Consider the following 26647-nt stretch of genomic DNA (forward strand, 5'->3'; position numbering starts at 1 on the left):
CTGTGACCTACACCATAGCTCACGGCAACACTGGATCCATAACTCACTGAGTGAGGCTAGGGATTGAACCTGAAACTTCATGGTTCCTAGTCAGATTTGTTTCTGCTGCGCCATGACAGGAACTCGGACAATGCCAAATTCTTTTTTTTTTTTTTTTAATTAATGAATTTATCACATCTGTAGTTGTACAATATTGCCAAATTCTTAACCCAGTGAACCACCAGGAAATTCCTCTCCTATGTTTTTAGTATCATTGAGGTTCTTTACTTTGCTTTGACATTTTAATTCCATTTTATGTTTTCCAAGGAAATGTGTCCAAACTGTGGCAGCCTTTTAAAAAAAGTACAGAGTGTTAATGCCATTTGCTTTTTTCTGATTAGTTTAAATATTTATTTAATCTCTTTGTTTCTAAATATAGGAGTCCATGCAGGGAAGTTCTGATGAAACTGCCAACAGTGGTGAAGATGGAAGCAGTGGTCCTGGTAGCAGTAGTGGACATAGTGACGGATCTAGCAATGAGGTGAATTCTAGCCATGCAAGCCAGTCAGCAGGGAGCCCTGGCAGTGAGGTACAGTCTGAAGACATTGCGGATATTGAAGCTCTTAAAGAAGAAGATGAAGATGATGATCATGGTCATAATCCTCCTAAAAGCAGTTGTGGTACAGATCTTCGGAACAGAAAGTTAGAAAGTCAAGCAGGCATTTGCTTAGGGGATTCCCAAGGCCCATCAGAAAGAAGTGGGACAAGCAATGGAACAGGAAAGGACTTGGTTTTTAACACTGAGTCCTTGCCATCAGTAGATAATCGAATACGAATGCTTGATGCCTGTTCACACTCTGAAGACCCAGAACATGATATTTCAGGGGAAATGAATGCTGCTCATATAGCACAAGCATCTCAGGAATCTTGTATTACACGCACTGGGGACTTTCTTGGGGAGACTATTGGGAATGAATTATTTAATTGTCGGCAGTTTATTGGTCCACAACATCACCACCACCACCACCATCACCATCATCACCACCATGATGGGTGAGTCTACTTAAAAAATAAACAACTTATATTTTCTTAAGGGAGGTAATTATAGCCTATATTTATTCAATTGCAATATATTCTGGATCAGTGCTATCCAGTAAGAATATAATGTAAGCTACAAATGCATGCTCTAATATATAATTTTTAATTTTCTAATTGGCACATTCTAAAAAGCAAAATGAAACATAAAATTAATTTTAATCATAAATCAGTAATATCTCACATATATCCACATGTAGTCAGTGTAAACTTTTTTTTCTTTCCCTTTTTGTCTTTCTAGGGTCGTACCAATGGCATATGGAGGTTCCCAGGCTAGGGATCTGATTGGAGCTGTGGCCGCTGGTCTTCGCCACAGCCACAGCAATGCCAGATCTGAGCTGCATCTGAGCTGCAACTACTACCTACACCACAACTCACGGCAACGCCAGATCCTTAACTTACTGAGCAAGGCCAGGGATCGAACCTGCAGCCTCATGGTTCCTAGTCAGATTTGTTTCCGCTGTGCCACTATAGGAACTCCTAATCAGTGTAAACTTAATTAAAATATTTTTGTACTGTCTTTAATAATCTGTATATATTTTCTACTTACAGCACATCTCCATTTAGATTACCCACTTTTTCATGTGCAGCGGCCACAGGTGGCTAGTGGCTATTGTATTGGACAGTTCAGCTCCGTATAATAATAATTGGCTAAAAGTAAATATAAAATCTTGTGGAAGCTTCCATTAAAGTGTGGGCATGACACAACATTGTAAACAACTATTATAAAAAAAAATGAAAAACCAAAAAAAAATCATCATGAAAAGGGAAATTTTATGAACATTTTATAATATTAGTAAGGACAAAGCCTCAGTATAAAGTCTTTTGATGATCTGTGGAGTATACCTATGGTGTTTAACAGTAGGTGATTCTGTCACTTAATAGTGTTTACAATGTTGGGCAAAGTACTCAATTTTACTTTCCATCATTTTCTTGTCTATAAAATAGGAACAGTAGTACCTGTCACGTGGGTTTATTTTGAGTATTTCTTAAGTTAATGTCATTGGCATATAAGAGCCTAATAAATATTAGCTGCCATTCATTTTTACTGCCATTGCAAGTAGTAATAGTTCAGATAATGATGACATATAAATATGTGATTAATCAGTTTTTTTTCTTAGACCTTTTTGCCAGGCCTTTGGAAATTTTCACTGTGGTTGTTTGGGAGAACTGTATCTCCATTCATATCCCTACTTTATTTCCTTTGCCTTTTTTTTTTTTTTAAGATTTTTATGTTTTTATTATAGTAGATTTACACTGTTCTGCCAAATTCTGCTGTATAGCAGAGTGACCCAGTCTCATACACACACACACACTCTTTTTCTCACATTGTCTTCCATCATGTTGCATCACAAGTGACTAGATATAGTTCCCTGTGCTGTATAGCAGGATCTCATTGCTTATCCTCCTTTGCCTTTTTATTCTTACCATTAATTCATATGAGTTTAAGGCAGTGTTTCTCAGTCATGGCACTATTGACATTTTCGGCCAGGTAATTCTGTGCTTTGGATATGCAGCAATGTGAATGCTGCCCTGTGCATTGTAGAGTGGATGTTTAGCAGCATCCCCTAGCCTCTGTCCCTAGATACCAGAGACATGTCCCACGTTGTGATAATTAAAAACTGTCTCTAGACATTACCAAACATTCCCTTCAGCTATGGATTGAGAACCACTGGATTATGGTCTGAATTATAGATATGCACATTCAGGGTTCTCTCTAGGACATCTTAATACTGAAGCAGCTCGTTCATAGAGCTGAGGAGGGTAATAATTTCTGTTTGGCACATGGCACATTCCTTTTAGTCTTCGCATCAACCCTCTACCCATGCCCACACTCCTACTGACACCTGCCCTCTACCCAACAAGACTTAGTGATTTAATTTTTTAACATTAGCCATTTCCATATTCTCTGAGTATGGCTCTACTTGCAAGTCTCTAAATCAGTCCTGAACTTCTTTGTGTTATTTTTGTCCCTTTGTCCTTACATCCTTAGAACATTCTTTATGGTATATTTTAGAAGTGAGTGCTTAATAGGTATTTATTAAGTTAAAAGTCCCCCAAATAATATTAGCCATATCTAGATTACAGTTTTATCTTTTTTTTTTTTTTTTTTTTTTTTTAAGGTGGCACCCGCAGCATGTAGAAGTTCCCAGGCTAGGGGTTGAATTGGAGCTCCAGCTGCCAGCCTACGCCACAGCCACAGCAATACAAGCTGTGTCTGACCTACACTGCAGCTCATGGCAATGCTGGATCGTTAACCCACTGAGGGATGCCAGGGATTGAACCTCCATCCTCATGGATGCTAGTCAGATTCGTTACCACTGAGCCACAAAGGGAACTCCTAAATGGCAGCTTTAAATTGAATTTTTTTTTCTGATAGTTATCTCATTTGATTCTGCAGTTGTATGAACAAATATAAACATATTTTAAGATTTGAGTTTATAAAATAATTATCAATAAGTTTACTGATTTTTCCCCCAAATTATTCTTTTTGAAGTTGTTTTAGTGAAGTGTATTGATGAGCCATATAATATGTGTGTATATTGTAAAAATAATATGTAGTGCTGACATTGTGGGCTTTTTAGTTTTTGTAAAGCTGTCAATACTCCATATTATTAACAAACAAATGTAACTTTATTCTTGAGTATGTTGTAACTGTGCCAAATGTTTTGAGATAATTTTTGTTATTCACAAAGTGTGTGTAAATTTGTAATTAATAAACGTTGTGCTTCTCTCTGTGTTACAGTCACATGGTTGATGATATGTTAAGTGCAGATGATGTCAGTTGCAGTAGCTCCCAGGTCAGTGCAAAATCAGAAAAAAATATGGCTGATTTTGATGGTGAAGAATCTGGGTGTGAAGAGGAGCTAGTTCAGATTAATTCACATGCAGAGCTAACATCTCATCTCCAACAACATCTTCCCAATTTAGCATCTATCTACCATGAACATCTTAGTCAAGGTAAGGTTCTGTAGTAAGTAGAGTGTATTTCTTAAAATAGGAGTAATTTATATAACATTGTTAAAAGGAATAAGTAGTTAATGTTATGATGCTTCAGTGTTTTTGCCAAATAACTTTCATATTATAGTTTTCTTTCCAAGGCAATGAAATTAATTTTGAATATTCCATTATGTATATTAAGATTCCAGTTCCATCAAGAGGTATTTAACAAGGGAAATAAATTATATGTATAAAAATTATACATAGCTCTGAATTTGAGAAAAGATGTGACTATTAGATTTTATATTCAGTAGTCTTAGGGTTTAAAATTAGATTACACAGAATCACATATTTTATGATTCCATTTATATAAAATGACTAGGATAGACAAATCTGTGGAGATAGAAAGGATAGATTATGATTATGTTTCCCTGTGGCTCAGGAGGGTTGGGGGGACATAAGAGGACGGGTAAAGTGTTTTTTTCATCTGAAGTGATGAAAATGTTCAACAAATGATGGTTCCAGTTACTCTAAATCAGTCCAGAAAAGTAATAGGACATGACCAAACTAGAAAGAATAGAGATTAGAGGAAGTTAGAGAATAGTAGAAGATAAAGGAGGAAAGGGAGAAAAATGAAGAGGGAAAAGCAGTTTTAGAATTGGCGATTTAAAGGTCTATATGAGTTTCCTGGTGGTCTAGTGGTTAAGGCTTAACTCTTTTACAACTGTGGCCCAGATTCAATCCCTGGTCTGGGAACTGAGATTTTCACAAAAAGCCTCTGTATGCTGAGGCCAAAATAATAAAAATAAGAACAGAGAAAGGAAGTTTAAAAAATAAAGATCGATATCTAACCTCTTGCTTGGTTATATCCCATCAGCCCTTGGTAGCCTAGGAAATAGGTTTTGGGGTGCCAGTAAATGACAAACTAAGTAAACTTGATAGATTGATTAGGTTTATTCTCTAAGGCCATGGTCAGACTTGGAGACAAGGTAACTTGTGGATCGTGGCAACAACTTTGTCATTTCAAATATTACTTGTATATAATCTAGATAAGGCTACTATTTTGATTTTTTTTGTTGTGTTACTGTGATTGTTGAGAAATAAACGGGGTAAGATTGAGGCCAGTTGAATTTGATACCATATTAAGTTTTCGCCATATTTTTATTCTTATCCCATTTCCTTTTATTCAGTATTGTACATATTTTTTACTATATGAAGTTAGAAAGTTAGCAAGATATTAAACATATTAATGCTCTTCAAATCTACCTTGTATTACTTTATATTTAATACTATATAGAACCCTTCCCACACAGTAAGACAGACAATACGATTTTAAAATGAGCTGGCGTTCCTATCATGGCTCAGTGGAAATGAATCTGAGGATGCAAGTTCAATCCCTTGTCTTGCTCAGTGGGTTAAAAATCCGGCATTGCTTTTAGCTGTGGTGTAGGTCACAGACAGCTCAGATCCCGTGTTGATGTAGCTGTGGTGTAGGCCAGCAACTGTAGCTCTGACTCGACCCCTGCCTAGCCTGAGAACCTCCATATGCTGCTAGTGTGGCCCTAAAAAGACAAAAAATAAAATGTGCAAAAGATATGAATAGTTTAGTTAATTCATAAATGAAGATAGAGGAATGGTGAGTAACTACTAGTATCTCTAGTCATCTGAGAAATGCAAATTAAAACCGCAATGAGGAGCACTTGCCATGGCTTAGCAGTAATGAACCCCAATAGTATCCACGAGGAAATGGGTTCCATCCTGGGCCTTGCACAGTGGGTTAAGGATCCGGCATTGCCATGAGCTGTGGTGTAGATCACAGACTTGGCTCAGATCTGGCATTGCTGTGGCTGTGGTATAGGCCAGCAGCTATAGCTCCAATTCGACCCATAGCCTGGGCATTTCCATATGCCGTGAGTGTGGCTCTAAAAAGACAAAAATAAAACTACAAAGAGATACTTCTACTCATCTGTGATAGGTAAAAAATTAAGGACTAATGATATCTGATGACACGATGTAAAGCAATTAGAACTCTCATACATTGTTGTCAAGGAGTATAAAATGATACAGCCAGGTTAGAGAGCTCTTATTAGTTTCTTATAAAGTTAAACTAGTGCCATATGCCCCAGAAATTCCTGTTTTAGGTATTTACCCAAGAAAAATGAAAATGTAACCAAAGGTTTTTACGTGAATGTTCATATCTACTTCATTTATGAGCCTCAGTTGAAGTTATCTGGTAGTAAACTGTGATATATTCACATAGTGGAATAAAAAAAAGCTAATGATACATTTAACACCATGGATGAATATTAGAAAACATTCTAAGCACTTGAAACTAGACAGGAGAGAACATAATGTATATATATCCTTTATTATACTTCTAAAATATTCTAAAGGTAATTTATAATGATTGAAATCTTAGTGATTGATGGTGGGAATTGATTATAAAGGGTCACAAGAACTTTTGGGGTGATAGAAATGTTCTGTATCTTGATTATATATAGACATTGTACTTTAATAAAATTAATTTTTAAAAGTAAATATCAAAACAAGCCAAAACCAACCTAAGTCCAACTGGGAGAAATATTTGCAAATTGCATATCTAATAAAGGGATTATATCCAGACAACTTAAGTACAAATTGGGATTTGATTTATTTCACCAAAGAAGGTACACAAATGGCTAATATGCATGTGAAAAGATGCTCAGCATCCTTAGTCATTAAGGAAATGCAAATTGAAAAGCACAGAGAGACTCTACCACACACCTGTTAGAATGGCTAAAAGAATGACACCCCACACACACACATGTGTTGGGGAGGATTTGGATGAATAGGAAGTGATGCCCTACACACACCATTATTGTGAATGTAAAGTGTCACTGCCACTTTGGAAAACAGTTTGGCGATTTCTTCAAATTTTAAATGTACATTTACTTTGACCCAGCAATTCCACTTCTATGTGTTCATGCAAGAGAAAGGAAAGTATATGTTTATATAAAGACTTGTTATTACATCAATGTTTATGGCAGCATTTTTCATATTAGACAAAAACTGGAAGCCACCCAAATTTTCATTAACTATTGATACATAAACTGTAATGTTTTCACATCATGAAATAGCATTTTGTAATTAAAAGGAATAGACTGGAGTTCCCGTCGTGGCGCAGTGGTTAACGAATCCGACTAGGAACCATGAGGTTGCGGGTTCGGTCCCTGCCCTTGCTCAGTGGGTTAACGATCTGGCGTTGCCGTGAGCTGTGGTGTAGGTTGCAGACGCGGCTCGCATCCCGCGTTGCTGTGACTCTGGCGTAGGCCGGTGGCTACAGCTCCGATTCGACCCCTAGCCTGGGAACCTCCATATGCCGCGGGAGCGGCCCAAGAAATAGCAACAACAACAACAACAACAAAAAAAAAAGACAAAAAAAAAAAAAAAAAAAAGGAATATACTGCTTGATAGGTGCTTGAACATGGATGAATCTCAAAAAATTTTGCTAGGTAAACAAAGTCAGAAGAGTATACATATGTAATTTATGATTCCATTTATGTGAAATTTCCAAAAAAGTCTAATTTATTGGGGTGGAAAAACAGACTAGGGCTGGAGAATGGGATCAGAGGTTAAATGTAATTGGTATGAGAGAATATTTTAGGGTGCTGAAAGTGTTCTAAAACTCAATCTCTAAATAAAATTAGTATGTTTGTACAATTTAATAGGGAAATTTAATGGTAAAACTGTTTTAAAACAACCATTTTTGCTTAATATAGCATGCTAGGGAGAATTTATAGTCTGATACTCAGTTTGCATTATTATAATAGAATATTTGAATTTAATTGAACGTTTTAGGTAATTCATTTCATTTAGAAAAACCTTTTGATATAAGACACTTTACAGAAAGTCATTTAGAGGAATGTCTCTTGGCTTTTCAGTTTTCTTTAAAAAAATATTTTGTTTATTTATGGCTGCATCTGTGGCACATGAAGTTTATGGGCCAGGAATCGAATCCAAGCTACAGCTGCAACGCATGCCGCAGCTGCAGCAAAGCCAGATTCTTTAACCCACTAAGGCGGGCCAGGGATTGAATTGGTGTCTCCACAGTAACTCAAGCCCCTGCAGTTGGATTCTTAACTCACTGTTCCACAAAGGGACCTCCAGCTTTTTAGTTACTTAAAGTAAATTGTGTGCTTCGTGCTTAATTTGGGTTTCAGCTATTTATATACAGTGAAGAACATTAAGTAATCATAACTATTAGAAATACTGGAGTTCCCGTCGTGGCGCAGTGGTTAACGAATCCGACTAGGAACCATGAGGTTGCGGGTTCGATCCCTGCCCTTGCTCAGTGGGTTAAGGATCTGGCGTTGCCGTGAGCTGTGGTGTAGGTTGCAGACGCGGCTCGCATCCCGAGTTGCTGTGGCTCTGGCGTATGCCGGTGGCTACAGCTCCGATTCGACCCCTAGCCTGGGAACCTCCATATGCCGCGGGAGCGGCCCAAGAAATAGCAACAATAACAACAACAAAAAAGACAAAAGACAAAAAAAAAAAAAAAAAAAAAAAAAAAAGAAATACTGAAGAGGCTGTGAACTCTTATTTCACTTTAGTAGTATCAAACTATTTTTTATGTTTTATTTTTATTTTTTGTCTTATTGTCCTTTTAGGGCCATACCCGTGGCATGTGGAGGTTCCCAGGCTAGGGGTCCAGAGCTGTAGCCACTGGCCTATGCCAGAGCCACAGCAGTGCCAGATCTGAGCTGCGTCTGTGACCTACACCACAGCTCATGGCAACACCGGATCCTGAACCCACTGAGCGAGGCCAGGGATCAAACCCGTAACCTTATGGTTCCTAGTTGGATTCATTAACCACTGAGCCACGATGGGAACTCCTCAAACTCTTTTTTAAATTTTTTTTTCTTTTTTCTTTTTTCAGTCATACACCTGCAGCAAATGGAAATTCCAAAGCTAGGGGTCAAATTGGAGCTGCAGCTGCTGGCCTATGCCACAGTCACAGCAACACCAGATCCAAGCCACATTTGCGACCTACACTGCAGCTTGCAACACCACCACATCCTTAACCCACTGAGCAAGGCCAGGGATCAAACCCACATCCTCATGGACACTATGTTGGGTTCTTAATCCACTGAGCCACAATGGGAACTTCGCATCAAGTGTTAAACAGAACTGTACTCTCCCCTTCATAACTTGCAACTATTGTGTTAATCCTGTTTTTATCTTGTGATTTTTGAACAGATTTATTGTTAATTTTTACTTTGAATTTGTTAAGTTTATGAATGCTGTAATTCACTTTATGATTTCATTCAGCTGCATTCCTCTATAATGTGTTATATTTTGCCTTTTCAGGACCTGCAGTTCATAAACATCAATTCAACAGTAATGCTGTGACAGACATTAATTTGGATAACGTTTGCAAGAAAGGAAACACTTTGTTGTGGGATATAGTCCAGGATGATGATGCAGTAAGTTATTTAATAGAATCAAAAGACTACAAAAATTGCAGCAAAATACAATCAGTATAAACAGTAACTTTATGTATATACCTTTTTTGTAGGTTAATCTATCTGAAGGATTAATAAATGAAGCAGAGAAACTTCTCTGTTCCTTAGTATGTTGGTTTACAGATAGACAGATTCGAATGAGATTCATTGAAGGTTGCCTTGAAAATTTAGGAAACAACAGGTAAATAGGAATTTAAATTTTTTTATGCAATAAACAAAGTTCATTTTGTGTATTACTAACTAGGTATGGTGGATTCATACATTGAATATATCATTAGCCTGTTTTTTTAGTAATCGTAGTGTTTATAATTACGTTTAAATTCTCTTCTCTCTCCCGGTTTATATTTTATCACTCAGTCTTGAATTTTTTAGCATTTTCTGGCACTCCTGATTCTAGGAACATGGTGGTGATTACCATGTTGTCAGTTTACAGTTAAATGTTCTTGAACTTATATAAAAAGGAAGCTAAGTAAGTGAAGTTCAACTTACATTGTTCCTCCATCCATCCATCCATCTGGGTGGATCTTTTGACTTCTGTAGGCACAAAGAATAGGTTAGTGTTTTTTTATCTAGTTTCAAGGTCTCTTGATGTACTTCTTATTGGAGCTCAAATTACTACCACAAGTTGCTTGATTTTCATTTCTGTTCCACTGATAAAATTTCCAGTTTCCCTTGTATTATACTGCTTTGATAATGTTACTCCATTCTTAGATATTGTGAAATATGTTAATTGAATTTATTAATATTCTCAGGCCCAACATTAATGTCTAATTTTGTTGAATATCTAACTGCTTCAAAATTTTTTTTACCTAATTGAATTAGAAAAAGTATATACAATATTTTATTTTCTACTTGTTATCATTAAAGGGCTATAATATGAACAATCAAAAGAGAAAAGTTGCTTATTCATACAGGTGTTAGAAACCATTAATATACCTCTGTTAGTGGATCAATTAATTGCCTCATTTGGCATATATTCTTTAAAAGGAATGCTTTTAGTGGCTGGATGATAATTTCATCAGTTACATAGGTATTATAGAAAATTTTTAAATGTTGATTATCTTTTTAAAGTCTTTGTGAAACTACTTAACAGTTTTTTAAAGTTATATCAATTTATATTCCTCATATGTGCATCTGCACATACCCTATGTCCCAGTCATTCCACTGCTAAATATGTGCCTTAAAATAATATATCCACAAGTCACAAAGACACATTCAAGAACGGTCTTAAAAGCACTATTCAAAATAACTATTTTTTGTACTGCTATCCAAATGCCCCCCCAAAAAATAGGAAGGGAAATTAAATTGTGGAAAATGAATGAAATCATATGTAATAGTAACAGTGAAAGAACTACAACTGCGTGGAATAATGTGGATGAATCTCATCAACAAAATATCAGATAAAAGCAAGATACAAAAAAGGATATTTGTATTACTCCATTTATATAAAAAAGTTTAAAATCAGGAAAACTGTTATAAATCCTATTCTAAACACAATCCTTTCTCCAAGTGTAGCCTCTGAGTTTGCCATCACAGTAAGAAAGGCATGCTGTACAAGAGTACTAATACTAATAGGAGAACTCTTCCTTAAATGTTGAAACAAATGGGCCATTGCAACCTTAACACATTTACCATTTTCCTCACATTTGACCAAAAAAAAAAACCTCCACGAATGTCTACTTCTTGATGTCACTTTTTTATGTACTTAGCAGAGGTTTTATATTTCTTTTAATTTTCTCTGTGCTAACTTTTTCATTTTCTTTTTAGTTCTTCACTTGCCCTGGTTTATAGACCTATTAGCAATTTTTGTTTGTCTTTGCTTTTCTTTGGTCTTATTCCAGTTTATTTTATAAAATGTACTTAGTTTTCTTTTGGATAGTAATATGGGCTCATTACTTCTCAGGAAGTATAGAGATCTGAAAAAGAAAATTAAAGTCTTCCATAAATCGCTCATAATTCTACCATTTATCCAGGATCCACAGTAAACACTTGTATACAAAATGTTTACATAGTCAGTCTCTATGATGTGCGGCATATATGCCTTAGGCAGATTGTTTTAGAAGGCATATAATGACATTTCTTTGGTGCAGAAGGTTTAAAGTAACACATAGTAGACAGGTTCGCAGAATGTTGTCATTAAGTAAGAGCATGAGATAAAGAGTAATTTTCACAACGCTGCTTTTCACCTTGGTCTTTTGCAGTCAATGAGTGAGGTAAGACTTGTGACCAGTGAGTAGGGTGGAAATAGGGGTTGGGTTGTTATCACCCCCTTTGTTGTTTAATATTTAACTAGAAATCGGGTTCACATCTTGTGGTGGCTGTTTTTTTTTTTGTTTGTTTGTTTGTTTGTTTTTTTTTTTTGGTGGTCTTTTTAGGGCCACACCCAAGGCCAGTGGAAGTTCCCAGACTAGGGATTGAATTGGACCTGCAGCTGCCGGCCCACACTACAGCCACAGCACCGCCAAATCCAAGCTGTATCTGTGACCCACACTATAGCTCACAGCAACACTGGATCCCTAACCCACTGAGTGAGGCCAGGGATCAAACCCACATCTTAATGGATACCAGTCCGGTTTGTTAACACTGAGCTTCTCCTGTGGCTTATTAAGAATTGACTTTAGACTCTGGGAACCTGTCCAGTGTGGTTTTTGTTTTGCTTGTTTGTTTGTTTTGGCCATTCTTGATCCACTGAGGTACTTTAACTTATGTGTGAAATTTTTTGCCTTTGTATACAAAAGTAAAAATGATTGCATGTATCAGGAATTCTGTTTACACAAATAAAGGTTCATATATTTAAGAAAAGGTTGGTACTATGTATTTTGTTTTTCTTCTGTAAAAACTATGTTATAGGAGCTCCCATTGTGGCTCAGCAGTAATGAACCTGACTAGTATCCATGAGGACTCAGATTCAATCCCTGGCCCTGCTTAGTGGGTTAAGGATCCAGTGTTACTGTGAGCTGTGGTGTAGGTCACAGATGCGGCATTGATCTGGGATATGGCATTGCTGTGGCTGTTGTGTACGCCACCAGCTGCAACTCTAATTCTAATTCTAGCCTGGGAACTTGCATATGCTGCAAGTGCAGCCCTTAAAAAAATTATATAGGGCATTTCATGTTAGCTCTTCATGTATATTATAATTCTAAAAGATTGACTAGCATTTGTAGAACACAAAGTCTTCAAATATGGAGTCTAGGACCAGGAAAAAGTCACAAGTGTGACTTTAATTGTGAAGAGCACCAGCAAATGCATTCATTTTTCTGAGGCAACATGAAGTTTCACTGGTAATTACTGGAGTCACACCTCACTCTGTCTAGTAATAAGATTCCAGTTACAACAAAAACTTAAAATCAAGCAAAAGAAACAGGGTCGTTTCAGGTAATAGTATTTTTCTTGAGTCTAAATTAGCTCTATGGTCCCTCTGTATTTTGTGGGGGTTTGGTTCTAGATGCCAAAATCTGCAGGTGCTCAAGTCCTTTATATAAAACAGTGAGGAACAGTTGGCTCTGTACCCACAGATAAGGAAGCTACAGATTCAGAGGTCTGACTGTCTCACTACTCTGGATAATTCAACCCTTTAATCTTAACCATATTGCCTAATATTGTGTGTTTTCGTATTTGAAATTTTCTTGTGAAAGAATTTGTGAAGTGTGAATATAACAATAATTTTTATATTTTTCAAAATATGTTAGCAACTATAAAACTATTTGGGCAAAAAAGTTGATAGGTTAAGGTAATATCTCAGTTGTTACAGGAGAAGTGCTACTACATAATTTTAATTGGAACAGATTGGTAGATTTGATTTGGTGAAGTTTCCTTTAACAATGGAATATAAGTTGTCACCAAGCAAATAAATTATCTTAACCTGTGTAAATACTGTTACTAATATTCAGGCTATCATCATTATTTATTTATATCATTTTTTTCTTTAGAATTTATCAGTTTAAATAAGGTGTTCCAGTGTTTTGGGATCTTACTGATTCTGGATTTGGTCTTTTTTTATGTTCTTTAATTTATAGTACTTAAAATATGTGTCTTCTGTGTTCTTTGAAATCACTTTTTGAGGAGCAAATTTTGGAGTTTTTCTGATAATTTTAGGAAGAACTTTTAAATAAAGGTTCTAGTCATGTAAGATGTAATCTTTCTTTCATAACTCAGTGTTTATATTATAAATTGTGGAGAAAAGTATTTCGCTTACATAGGGGTTGAGGGAAGATGAGTCCAATTTGGGCAATCTTACTTTCGGTTCTTTTACATGAACCACGTCTTTATCCACTCAATTCAGCCAGTAACCCACTCAGTGCCTGGCGTCCTGTTCTCTAATGCCATGCATCATGTGTTTGTGTCTATATTACATTTTATGCAATAAAAACATGTTTACTGTAGAAAATTGAGTAAGTAAATTTAAACCATTCTGATTCTAAACAATAGTGACTGCAGAAAAGGTTTTCAGAAAATATAGAACTGGTACACTGTAAGACTTGCTTTAGTTTCTTAGAGAAAGTGAGATATGTTATCTCTATTTTTTTCTTTGTATTTTAAAACTGTTATTGAGATTGCACGAGGCAGACAATTTTGAAATTTGCTTTTGTAATTTAAAAATTTTTTTGTTCTTTTTTTCTTTGTAATATCTTTGCTAATAAAGTCAATATATATATGTATTCATTCTGGTTTTCTAATGTCTTAATTTTTAGGAAAAACTCTACTAATGTTTCTTAAATTTTGATAAAGGATTTTAGATAAATAATCTAAAATTGAAATTGATTTTCTCTGATTTTCCTTGGTCCATCTTCCCAAGCACTATTACTGTGCAAATTGTTGAAAAATAATAAAAATTTTAATATATAAAAATATACTTTAAAGTTTAAATGCTTTTGAATATTTAAAGAATATTTACCTTGTACTTATTGGATATCAGGCATTTACTGTCTTCGTTGCTTTACTATGTACTCTTTAATTTATAACAATGTGGTTTCAGTCCTCTGACATTTCTCCTAATAACGCTGTTTCTTTTATCTTCTGGTAGTGTTTTTTTCTGTCTTTGTCGTTAACTGTAATAAAGCATTTTACACTGTGATCTTTCTTCTTCCTTGAAAATCTTGCTTTTAAGTTCTTTGCTGTCTTGTTATTTAAGCAAATACGTACTCAGTATGCACCATTTGCAGGGATTTTTTTTAATGGATAAGACAGTCTGCTCATATCGAGCACATTCTAGTGGTAGACACATGAAATAAAGGAATATTCATTAGATGGTGATGAAGAAAAATTGGAAAGGAATCAAGAGGAATAAAGAGGTTCATGGAGCAACAGATGGGTGTTATTTAATATAGAGTTGTCAGGGTCATCCTCTCTATTGACATTTGAGGAAACCTTAGTAAAGTGAGGGAAGAAGTCTTTCAGGTGGTTTTTAATGTGAAGAGCATTCAAAGCTCCAAGCAGAGGCTACACCAAAGGCCTATGGGCAGGAATGTGCTTGTGTGTGTTGAAGGGATGGCAGAAAAGACCATGGGAAGGAAATTAAGTTAGACTGATAGAAGTAATGGGGACAGATCACAAGGAGCTTTATAGTCCAACTTAAGTACTTGGGATTTTATTCAGAAGATTTTTCATTTCTCCTACTCAGTATTATTCACGACTGTTTTTCTCCAACCCAGAAGTGTAGTCCTGTATTCTAATATCCCTGGTACTTGTCTCAAAAAGAGGAGGCATTTTGAGAATTTATTTATACACCATACTTGTGGTTAGGGTGCTACCTTTTTTTCTCTTTTTAAAAATTCTCTATGAAGCAGTATTTCTCCTGAGCTTAAAAATAAAAGAAATTTGATAGCTTATTAGAGTTTATCCTTTCTTTCCAGGCTCATACAAGCAGCTCTCTTGGCTACTAGGTCTTGTGGGATTTGCATGTCATTATATTCCCTATACTCCTGTTATTTTTTTTTTTTCCAGAATATAAACTTACTGAGATCTACATGAGGTTTTAGAATGATTTCCTGTTGCCTTTTGTCTCCTTTATGCTTGAAGTATATAATGTGCTTTCGTTATTAACATAGCTCATAATGGAGTGATTTTCAGTTTAGATGCAGATTATATTGTGAGAATTAGGGAGAAACTGATAATTTATATAGTTAAAAAAATGTTTTATACCTTATTACTGCTTAGAATGTGGTCCACAAACCAGCAGTATGAGCTGGTTAGAACTGCAATTCTAAACCTACTCCAGATCGACTGAATCAGAATTTGCATTTTAACAAAATTCCCTTAGGTGAATCAAGTGTACACTAAACTTTGAGAAGCCTTGCTCTGGATAATTTACCTAAGCTCCTAATTCCTGTTTTCCTGGATGAAATCCCTAGAAGCACGTATGACTCATTAGTTAAAGAATTCTTTCATGGAAAAAAAATTTAATGCTGTTGCCTTGCTTATACTCAGATATTTATATAGTGTATTTTACTTTAAATGTATTAGATTAGATTTTTAAAACTTGATTTTCTTGTCTCAGTGTATATGTAATAAATTGATACATTGGAAAAAGATTTTTAATGTTTGGAAATATGTAAAGTTCATTAAATCCTTTTATGTTTAAGATTTTAAATAGCTGGTACAGCAGAAATAGGCACAACATTGTAAATCAACCATAATAAAAGACTTTAAATAGCTGAATTTCTGTTAAGAGCTAGAATTATTGATAGTATTTAAAATTATTTTACTCTATAAATACCTGTTTTTGCTGTTTCAGATCAGTAGTAATTTCACTTCGTCTTCTTCCAAAACTGTTTGGTACTTTTCAGCAATTTGGGAGCAGTTATGATACACATTGGATTACAATGTAAGTAAATAAAAGAAAGAAAAGTATTTATTTTAAAGAGTTTTTTCAAGTCATAAGTATCAAACAAGGTTTTGAGTAACTTACCATTCTTTATTCCGCACCAGGAAAACTTGAATTTTGTATAAATCAGATGTTTTCTTAGTTTTCTGAGTGCTGTCTCTGCCACTTAGTCCCATGGAGATTATATCCCTGAAGTAGGAAATCTGACCTTTGTATTCATTGTTTTGTGAGAAAAATACTGTCACAATTAATAGCAATTAATGCTGTTAATCTGATTGTTAAGATTTTTAGTGTATCTAGCCATAGCAGAGGACTCTTGAAGAATATTCACACATTAAACACTCTAGGGTGCCTTTAATTTTTCCCATTACTATGAATTGGCTCTAGATATTACATTATTTTGCAGATAATCTTGATACCACCCATTACTCATTTATATACATAGAGAATTTATGATTAATGTTAAGGAATTCCTTCAAGGATAGTACTTTGATTGAAATTGATCTGGTATTTGAGACTATTATATCTATAGAAAGTTGGCTATCACAAGCATGTCACTAACCTTTAAGAATGTGTTAATTGCTTTATTCAAATAGACTTTTTGGAAAGATTTCAGAGACTGTTAAATTTCAGGAAAAATTGAACCTGATGAAGGATTTATTTATTCATTTTTATTTATTTTTTGTCTTTTTAGGGCTGCACCTGCAGCATATGAAAGTTCCCAGGCTAAGGGTCAAATCCAAGCTACAGGTGCCTACCTACACCACAGCCGCAGCCATGCCGGATGTGAGCCATGTCTGCCTCTACAATCAACCCCTAGCCCAGTAACTTGCATATGCCACAGGTATAGCTGTTTTTAAATAAATAAATTAAAAAACAATGTTTAAGGTGCACTGTTTTTTGTCTTTTCACAATTGAAGTATAACTAGTCCTTACAAGTTTTTGATAATTGAAATATTTTGCTTTAGAAAAAGTTTTAGATAAATTTTTTTCCCCTTGCTTTAGAAGAGATTTATTCTCTTACCCTATGCCTTTAAAGTTATTTTTTTCTTTCACTTGGGCCAGGTGGGCAGAAAAAGAACTGAACATGATGAAGCTTTTCTTTGATAATTTGGTGTATTATATTCAAGGTGTAAGAGAAGGGAGACAAAAACATGCACTGTAAGTATACTTTAGGTTAGTTATGTGTTAAGTGTTGATTGTCTTTTCTGTGAAAGATTATTTTCTAGTGTTCCTACTCCTTTGCTTTCATACAATAAATATAATGAAAATTTTACTTACAGAACTTTTAAGAGAAAGAAAGTTTTTTGTTTTTTGTTTTTGTCTTTTTGCCATTTCTTGGGCCGCTCCTGTGGCATATGGAGGTTCCCAGGCTAGGGGTCAAATCAGAGCTGTAGCCACCAGCGTACGCCAGAGCCACAGCAAAGCCAGATCCGAGCCGCGTCTGCGATCTACACCACAGCTCACGGCAACGCCGGTTCCTTAACCCACTGAGCAAGGGCAGGGATCGAACCTGCAACCTCATGGTTCCTAGTCGGATTCCTTAACCACTGAGCCACGACGGGAACTCCCAGAAAGCTTTTTAAAGTTGAATTTTATAAGGCTGTTTTTGTAATTTTTAATCATAGGGAAATGTAGGTTGTATAACTTCGGGAGTTGATTAACCTTCAGTATTGAGTACTGTACATAAGTTATTGTTTTCAGGAATCAAAAGTAAATATTTTGTTTTCAGAAGTCACCAGTATCCTTATATTAATGTATTAAGGCATTAATTCTCAAATTTTGAAATGCTTATTTCCAAGTGAGTATATTTTTCATAGAACTAATTTAAAACATTTCCCTTTATTATTATAATTGGATATTAATATTAGAAAGTTTAAGACGTGAAAATTTTAAAAACTGATGTTGTAACTGGTTAATATTTCATCATTAAAAAGTATTCTCTAGATATATTGAAGTCAGTTTGGATATGGATTGATGGAAATTGCTCAGTGGTTAACCTGTTTTTAAAGCTTCTTATAGGAAGATACCTGCCTAGAAGGAAATATGTAGAATTCAAAAAGTTGCTGCCTGTGAATCATTTGGTGGAAATTGATAGTCAAGGAAACCAGCTAAGTGTCGGTATCAGCATGTCACTGAATAAGAAAAGTAGCCATAGTATTTATTGCAAAAATTTCCACGTAGAAAACTTTCATACAGATCAGAACTGATCACACTGTAGAAGTGTTCAGAAAAGACATAGTCCTTTAAGGCATACTTAGTCACCTCTAAAAATGAATTTAGGTATTTTCCTCCACAAATCAGTTTTTTTCTCCAGATTTTACTGTGCCCTTTAGTGTACCACCATCGTCCTAGTCACCTGAAATGTGGAGGCTTGGAGCCTTTTTTGTATGCCTTTATTTCCAAGCATGAATAATGATGGTGGTGATAACAGTAGCCAGTGTTCATTGATGCTTACTATGTGCAGATACTTTAGAAATACTACTAACTTTAATATATATAACAACTCATTAGAGGTGGAAAGTTCCATGTTAGGAATGAGAACATGTAAGCTGTGAGACAATAAATAACCTGTCCAAGGTCACAATTGTGTATTTTTATAAATTTATACATTTTATAAATATTGAAGCCAGAATTTGTATAATTCATTTTATAAAAATATTAGCAGTTGAATAGTCTGTTTTCTATAATTCACATTCTTGAGTACCACATTATACTGTCATTAATTTGTAGTTATCTTTTATTTATTTATTTATTTATTTTGGCCCTTCCCAAAGGAAGGAATTTCTCATGCCAGGGATCTAACCTGCACCACATCAGTGACAATGCCAGATTCTTAATCTACTGAACCACCAGGGAACTCCTAATCTCTAGTTATCTTAATGCTAAAATATATCCCATGTCTTTTCAGAAATTGTCTTCCTGCAAACACTGTTCCAGTTCTTTTAACTGACTTTTTTTTTTTTTCCCCCTGTCTTTTGTCCATTTAGGTCTGTACCTGCGGCATATGGAGGTTCTCAGGCTAGGGGTCTAATCAGTGCTGTTGCTGCTGGCCTACGCCAGAGTCACAGCAATGCCAGATCCAAGCTGCATCTGCGGCCTACACCACAGCTCATGGCAACACCAGATCCTTAACCCACTGAGCGAGGCCAGGGATTGAACCTGCAACCTCATGGTTCCTAGTCAGATTTGTTTCCATTGTGCCACGTTTTGTTTCCATTGTGCCACGACAGGAACTCCTCTTTTAACTGACCTTTGAATCACTCTTCTTCCCTCAACCTCCCCCATGCTCATTAATTCCTTATCTTTATTTAATTAGGAAGGCATAGTGATAGTGGTGAAAAGCACATGGACCTGAGAATTATACGGGCCTGGGTTTAGATTATCAATCTTTCGTTTTGACCTTATTTCAGTTATTTAATGCTTTATAAAATTCCCATTATTTACCTCATGAGTTTTTTAAGACTTAAATGAAATAGTTTACTAAACTGTATCTGGCATTTAGTAGATTATCTATAAATTGTAGTTACTTGGCTAAAACAGCAAACTATGGTATGAAACAAGGAGTTCCTGTCATGGCGCAGCAGAAACAAATCCTACTAGGAACCATGAGGTTGCAGGTTCGATCCCTGGCCTTGCTCAGTGGGTTAAGAATCTGGTGGTGCCGTGAGCTGTGGTGTTGGTCGCAGACACGGCTCGGATCTGGTGTTGCTGTGGCTCTGGCGTAGGCCGGCCGCTATAGCTCCAATTAGACCCCTAGCCTGGGAACTTCTCATATGCCGCACTATGGCCTTAAAAAGACAAAAAACAACCAAAAAAACTATGGTATAAAACAAATAAGCTTGCCTCCCACTTCCATTTACATTCTTTACTGAATAGAGATAAATTTGGGTTTCTTCAGCCTCATATTTTGGGCCCTGTAAAATCTAAACTAAACTGAGCTAACCTTTGCAGTGTATTGTTCAGTGGTTTTTTTTAGACATCTTGTTCTGCAAGCCTGTCAAATTATATCTGGGATATTTCCTTAAATTTACTCTTTTCCAGAGTTTTGCTTGTAATAAAAGTTACCTCTATACAAGATTCATTCTCTTTAAGTCCTTTTAGAATTCTAGGTGTTCTTAACGGTCTGTCTTTTAATTCTTCTTCTCGAAGCAAAGGTGTGGAAAATTGTGGCCTCCTGAATCTATATATCCATAGATATATAGAGATATAAAACCTTAGGATGAACAAGGAATAGGAATAAAACCATACTGACCAGCATTTTTAGGAGGCAGAATTCAGATTACCTGTCAACAATGAGATAAACACTTAAGTTACAAAAGAGCTCCCAACAGAGCTACAACCTTTAGACTTAAAGAATAGGAATGGGAGCTTAAGAGAGGAGTAGAAGACATAGATGAGTCATCCTCAGAAAGAGAAAGTCCATTGAGCGCCAAAAAATGAGCATAGATCTGAGACCTGGTTGTTCTCAGCATTAGCTACAGGGAAATTGCTCTCTTTGTTAGTGGAGCCAGAGGTAGAGCCTCACATAAGTATTACTTCAGAGTTTTCTGATGCCCCAAGGGATTAAGGGTCTGGTGTTGTCATTGCTGTGGCTCCAGTTACTACTGTGGTGTGGGTTTTGTCCCTGGCCCAGGAACATTCTGTGGTATGCCTCCTCCAACCCAGAAAAAAGTGCTCTTTGGAGATGAGTTTTATACTTTTCCTAGGGTATACCAAAATGTTCTTCCAGTCCTCCAGTGTGCCTTGTTTCCTGACATCTTAGGAGAATAAAATCTTAAAACAGAGGGTCTGGGCTATTTCAGTATAATTCCATTGTTTCTTAAGGCTGAAAACAGAGTTGTACATTCGTTGCTCTTTGTTAGAGCATACTGGCTTCATGAGTTTGTGGCACATTACTTTCCATTTCTTTAGCGGAGATAGTAGGCAAGTTCTAAGATTTTCACCTAGGACAAAAAATTCTTGTGGCGTTAAAGATAACTTTTTATTTCATAAATGGACATATTATGTATTTCTTGAATCCATTTATCTCTATAGAATATCCTGGGTCAACATTGAGGCTACAAAGAGAGTGACTTTTTTTTTTTTAAGGTATTCGTCACTAAAGTTTCATGCCTGTACAGAGATGATTTTCGGCCATATTTTCTGTTATGTTGGGAAACATAGACAAGACTAGAATTTATCAGTATTGATAGCACTTTTGATTTTCATCCTAAGGAATTTCCTGGATGGTGATTTCAGCAGCCAGTGATAAGCTGACACAGCAGGCAGAATCATTTGGAGTATGGAGCCAATGGCATTACAGTGGAAGCTTAAGAAGAGAGGACAAAGGGACTGGATCTGTGCTTTCTAGCGTTATGGGTCCCTTACTCAGAGATGCAAGTTGAGGGGAAGAAAGTAGTCAGGAAATAAAGGACAAGACATCATTCCCCTTTTTTGTCTGTGACCAGTGTTCCCCATATTCAGGCTCAGAGAAGTGTAGTAATACAAAACCGATGTATGATAAAACTCATGTTTGGACTGGTACTCCAAGGTCTCTTCTACAAAATTTCTGTCCTTTCAATGAAAGGACCAAAACTATTAAAAGCTGGCCTTGAATTTTCTCTGAAGAGTATTCTAGTTTGTGAGCTGATTACTGTATTCCCCTCTCCCCCACTCCTAGTCACCTTGCTATTATAAGTACTTTCATCTTCACAAAGGGAGCTCCAAAAATGAAGAAGCAGAAGTTCATCTTTTCTTTGCCAGTGTTAACATGAGACATTCAAGAGAAGCAAAGATAACATCTAGCAAACTCAGATCTTTAGAAAACCTTAACTTTAAACTTAAGTAGTGAACCTTGAGTAATTTGTGAAACCAGCTAATTTTGGGAAGCTTTTAAAATTTTGCGCTTATATAAGAGGCTCTTTAACTCTCTGCAAACTGGGATATAGATATCATGGCTCGAACTGGCTGCTTTTTGTTGGCAGAGTAATTTGGGCACTTTATCCACAGCCAGGCTTTTCATTTGTAACATAGTGATAAAAACTCATGATTGATTTAGTCTCATGGATTGGGTACTCAGGTGCTTGTAGAAACTAGAATGTTGTGATACCACAGACATAGTTCAATATGCAGTTAATAGAGTTACTAAAGGAATCCTCAAATGTAAACCTTTCTCTCCCCAGCATCCTTCTGTGACTTCTTTATCTATTCTAGAACAGTATCAAACTCTTTTGACTGGATGCAAGTTGGCTCCTACCTACTGCTTCAGACCCTTCTCTTACCCTTCCTCCACCATAGTCCAACATTTGCTTCTTAAAATGCTGTTGCTTTGTAAATGCATACAGACCAAATTCCCTGAGAACCATGTGAAAACATCTACTTAACCAGGCTTTTAAAGCAACTCTTATATTATCCATTGAATTTTGTGCACATGAATTACAATTACTAAAACTTGAAATAACATTCAAAGATGGTAATTTCAGAGTCCTGCTGTGGTGCAGCAGGATCGACAGTGTCTCTGCAGTGGCAGCCACTTGGGTTTTATCCCGGCCAGGCACAATGGGTTAAGTATCTGGCGTTGCTGCAACTGTGGCGTAGGTCACAGCTCTGGCTTGGATTTGATTCCTGGCTCAGGAACTCCAAAACTTTTTATACCTCAGGGCAACCAAAAAAGAAAGAAATGCTGATTTTTATATCAGCTGTATTCCCCCCCCCCCCCCCCTGCTTTGTGACATAGAGATTTCCCAGGCCAGGGATCAGATCCAATCCACAGCTGCAGCCTGTGCCACAGCTTTGGCAATGCTGGATCCTTAATCCACTGTTTCGGGCTGGGAATCAAACCTGTGTCCCACTGTTCCAGAGACGCCACTGATCCCATTGGGCCACAGTGGGAACTCCTCAGCTGTATTCTTTGTTAGTTTTATGGGAATGATATTTTATTAACATTTCTTGTTTAAGGAGTGTAGTTTTCCTATAATAATATCACTAGAGGGGCAGTGATAATGAAACACGCAATTTCTAGATGGAAATTTTTTTTATCAACTATTCTGTGTACATATTGCATATTGGAATATTATTCCTTCCTGCAGCATATGGAATTTCCAGGACCAGGGGTTGAATCAGAGCTGCAGCTGAGGCCCATGCCACAGCCACATCAATACCAGATCTGAACCTCATCTACAACATACACTGTAGCTTAGGCCATTGCAGGATCCTTAACCCACTGAGGGAGGCCAGGGATTGAACCTATATCCTCGGGTCATTAACCTGCTGAGCCACAATGGGAATTCTGATACTGCATAATTTTAAAATGACGTATTTCTTTTGTTCCACTGTTGAGTTCTTATCTACTACTTTCTTATCTAATTTGAAAGTATGTGTTTTGGCGTTCCCATCGAGGCTCATTGGTTAACGAATCCAACTAGGAACCATGAGGTTGTGGGTTCGCTGCCTGGTCTCGCTCAGTGGGTTAAGGATCTGGCGTTGCAGTGAGCTGTGGTGTAGGTTGCAGATGCAGCTTGGATCTGGCGTTGCTGTGGCTGTGGCATAGGCTGGCAGCTGCAACTATGATTTGACCCCCAGCCTAGAAACTTTCATGTGCTGAGGGTGCAGCCCTAGAAAAGACAAAAGACAAAGGGACCAAAAAAAAAAGTATGTGTTTTAATAGTTTGCAGCTTTTTAGAATATTAAATAAGAAATCTTAAACATAGCATTTGCCTTCATAGCCATTTTTTTGTGTATAACCAAAGATATAATTAAAATATTTAATAATTATGAATTATTAGAGTTCCAGTTATTTTATATAATTGAAGATTAGGGCCATTAGTATAATTTAAGATTAGTGCCATTAAATTTTTAAAAATAATTCAAAAAAAGGATCTCTCAGTTAATTATTTTATTGACTTTTAAATATAGGTACAGCCATAGTGCCGAAGTTCAAGTGCGACTGCAGTTCTTAACTTGTGTCTTTTCAACTCTGGGATCACCTGATCATTTCAGTAAGTTTTTAAATCAGTTTTTAGATTCTGTATTGACTCTTGAAAGAGCCCAGTTAAATGCACTTAGGCCTTTAGATTTCTGTGGTGATCAAATTGTTCTCAATACTGAATGTCTTCTCGGTATGTAAAGCAATAGGAGCTTGTCTCTGACACATTTTTGCTTCAGGCTCCTAAAATGCCAGTTTCTTAGTGGTGAATTGGCTTATTTCAAGACAAAATCTTTGGGATAGAACATACCATGTTAGGGTGACTGTATTTTTTTAATTACCTACCTTTGGATATAGAATCTTCCTGTCACTCGGTTGGAAACAGCCACTGTTCCACAGTTATCCACTGTTTGGATAAGGGCTAATCTTATCCAAAATACTTGGCATCACAGGGGATAGAGAATTAGAGACTCTATAGTTTTATTTAGATGAATCTCAAACTCAATTTTATTAGCAATTAATCTTTACAAAAAAAGAGAGATTGGTCTGATATATTCAGAGTGTGGACCATTTCCAAATCCACATGTTCAGTTTTCTCACAAGAAGGGAGGAAGCTTAATTTTTTTTGGCCAGGGCTCATTATCTCTTGCTAGACTGACTGTATTCTGTCATGTTCCACACTCTTCTTTTTCATGTCAAAAAATCTCGTTTGTTAGAAGGACATTGTCTTTCTTTAACTGTGGTTAATACAGTCAAACTGGTGAGTGTTTTACTAGCCTCAGAAGGGTGTCATCATGACTCTTAAGTCCATATCTATGCGTGAGATACGCCATGCATTTATCTTTCTGTTAAAGTGTATGATTTCTTCTTTAGGTCAAGATGTTTGTAACAAACGCCACTAACATTGTGAAACCAAGAAATTTCAAAATGAAGACACCTTTCTTTGATAGGAAACTTCTGTTTCATGTGTTAGTCTTTATTATAGCCATTATGACTGCTAATATACAGAAACAAATAATACAAAATATAAAAAAGCAGCCTTAGACATGAAGAAGTCAAACCAAAACAAATATTGTCAGCATAAATAACTTGACATGACCATTGAGTTTCATGTTTGTTGAGTATAGATTTTCATTGGAAAATGTTAACCACTCTTTTCAATATTTGAATAATTTAATTTGCTGTTCCCATTCCAGTGAGCATAGGACATACTCTTTTTGTATGGGCTTTCAGTAGCTGCTGTCCAGATAGTCAAATTGAAAACTTCATTTATCCCACATCATAACTGTACTTCTGTAACTGGCACTGTTCCTGTCAGGGATAATATTGTTACTCCAAAGTTGTATTTGATAAGTTAATACTTAGCTTATACATTGTCTATTGAATGTGTATTGTTGATTTATACACTTTCGTTTTGTCATATAGTTTACTGTAATTAACCTGGAGGCTTTTTTTTTTTTTTTTTTTTAAGGAATCTCACCTATTCACTTATCTCTCTTCTTAATTACTTAATGTATTGAAGTTATAATAGGCAGTGAAGATTGTTTCTAGTTTTTTATATTGGCTCCCAGAGCACAAATTCTTAGAACAAATAATCCATACATTAACTATTTCTGTGAGGAACTGATGGGATGTATTTTTCTGATCATATGCTTTAAACTAATATTGCTTCTAGGTAAATAATTTCTGAGGGTTTGTTGGGTTTTTTTTGTTTTGTTTTGTTTTTTGTATTCTGGATCTCATCTACTTTTCCTAAGAGAGAGAAAGGGGTTTCTTATGATTCTATTATCTTTTTAAATGCTTTCCAGTCCTGGGGAATAAGCCCAGGCTTGAGAAGCCCTTATGATATACTGTAGAAATGCCTATGATTCTTTTATTCTTCTCTTTTGGATTGACTCACTTACCTATATTCAAACTTGTGATTGCCTAATGCCTCTTCTTAATTCTGAATAGTTGTGATTCCTTTTGCCATACTTTGGAAATCTCTAATACTTGGGTCAAAGTACCATACAGATTTCCTTATTAGATTGACTTTTCAGCTATTCATTTCCCCTGATGGGTTGCTATTCTGTTTTAGTCAGTTGCCTTTTATTTTATTAATCAGAAGGATCCTTTTTTTCCTAGTTTACAAAAATAATGCTTATTGGCATTTATTGTTTATGTACTTTGTCATAGAATGAGCTTTGAACATTTATCCAATCCATTCTAAACCCTTAAAACATGAGAACAAACTGGACTTTGGTGATTGCCTCCCTTTAATCATGTTTACTGTAATACAAAAATACATTCATATTTTAGGTAAAGTGATTTTCCAGACCTATTGGCTCTTCTAGGATACTATATAAGTTGTGTTTTTTAGATGATTTATGTGAGGAGTATAGTTAACTATATTTGAAAGCATAA

The 26647-nt window shown here is 36.0% G+C and overlaps 1 protein-coding gene and 1 long non-coding RNA gene across 11 annotated transcripts in view; both read left to right on the forward strand.

The window, feature by feature from the left end:
* Positions 1–26647, forward strand: part of LOC146404771 (uncharacterized) — a 1009186-nt gene that overhangs the window by 737209 nt on the left and 245330 nt on the right. The gene's annotated exons all lie outside the window — the stretch shown is intronic.
* USP34 (ubiquitin specific peptidase 34) overlaps positions 1–26647 on the forward strand; it is a 256731-nt gene that overhangs the window by 99679 nt on the left and 130405 nt on the right. For all 10 annotated transcript variants that reach the window (XR_014841823.1, XM_085019077.1, XM_021087501.2 and 7 more), the window contains 7 exons: positions 419–1032; positions 3821–4035; positions 9361–9476; positions 9569–9696; positions 16249–16338; positions 17404–17499; positions 24235–24317. Coding sequence is in view for 9 of the 10 variants with exons in the window: in XM_085019077.1 (XP_084875203.1) it covers positions 419–1032; positions 3821–4035; positions 9361–9476; positions 9569–9696; positions 16249–16338; positions 17404–17499; positions 24235–24317 (1342 nt within the window). In the remaining variant the exon portion in view is untranslated. The remainder of the gene's footprint in view (positions 1–418; positions 1033–3820; positions 4036–9360; positions 9477–9568; positions 9697–16248; positions 16339–17403; positions 17500–24234; positions 24318–26647) is intronic.

Source organism: Sus scrofa, chromosome 3, assembly GCF_054392235.1.
Source record: "Sus scrofa isolate SSC_HxYL_T2T_F1_AM1 chromosome 3, Sscrofa_HxYL_maternal_Yorkshire_Landrace_v2.0, whole genome shotgun sequence".
Classification (NCBI taxonomy): domain Eukaryota; kingdom Metazoa; phylum Chordata; class Mammalia; order Artiodactyla; family Suidae; genus Sus; species Sus scrofa.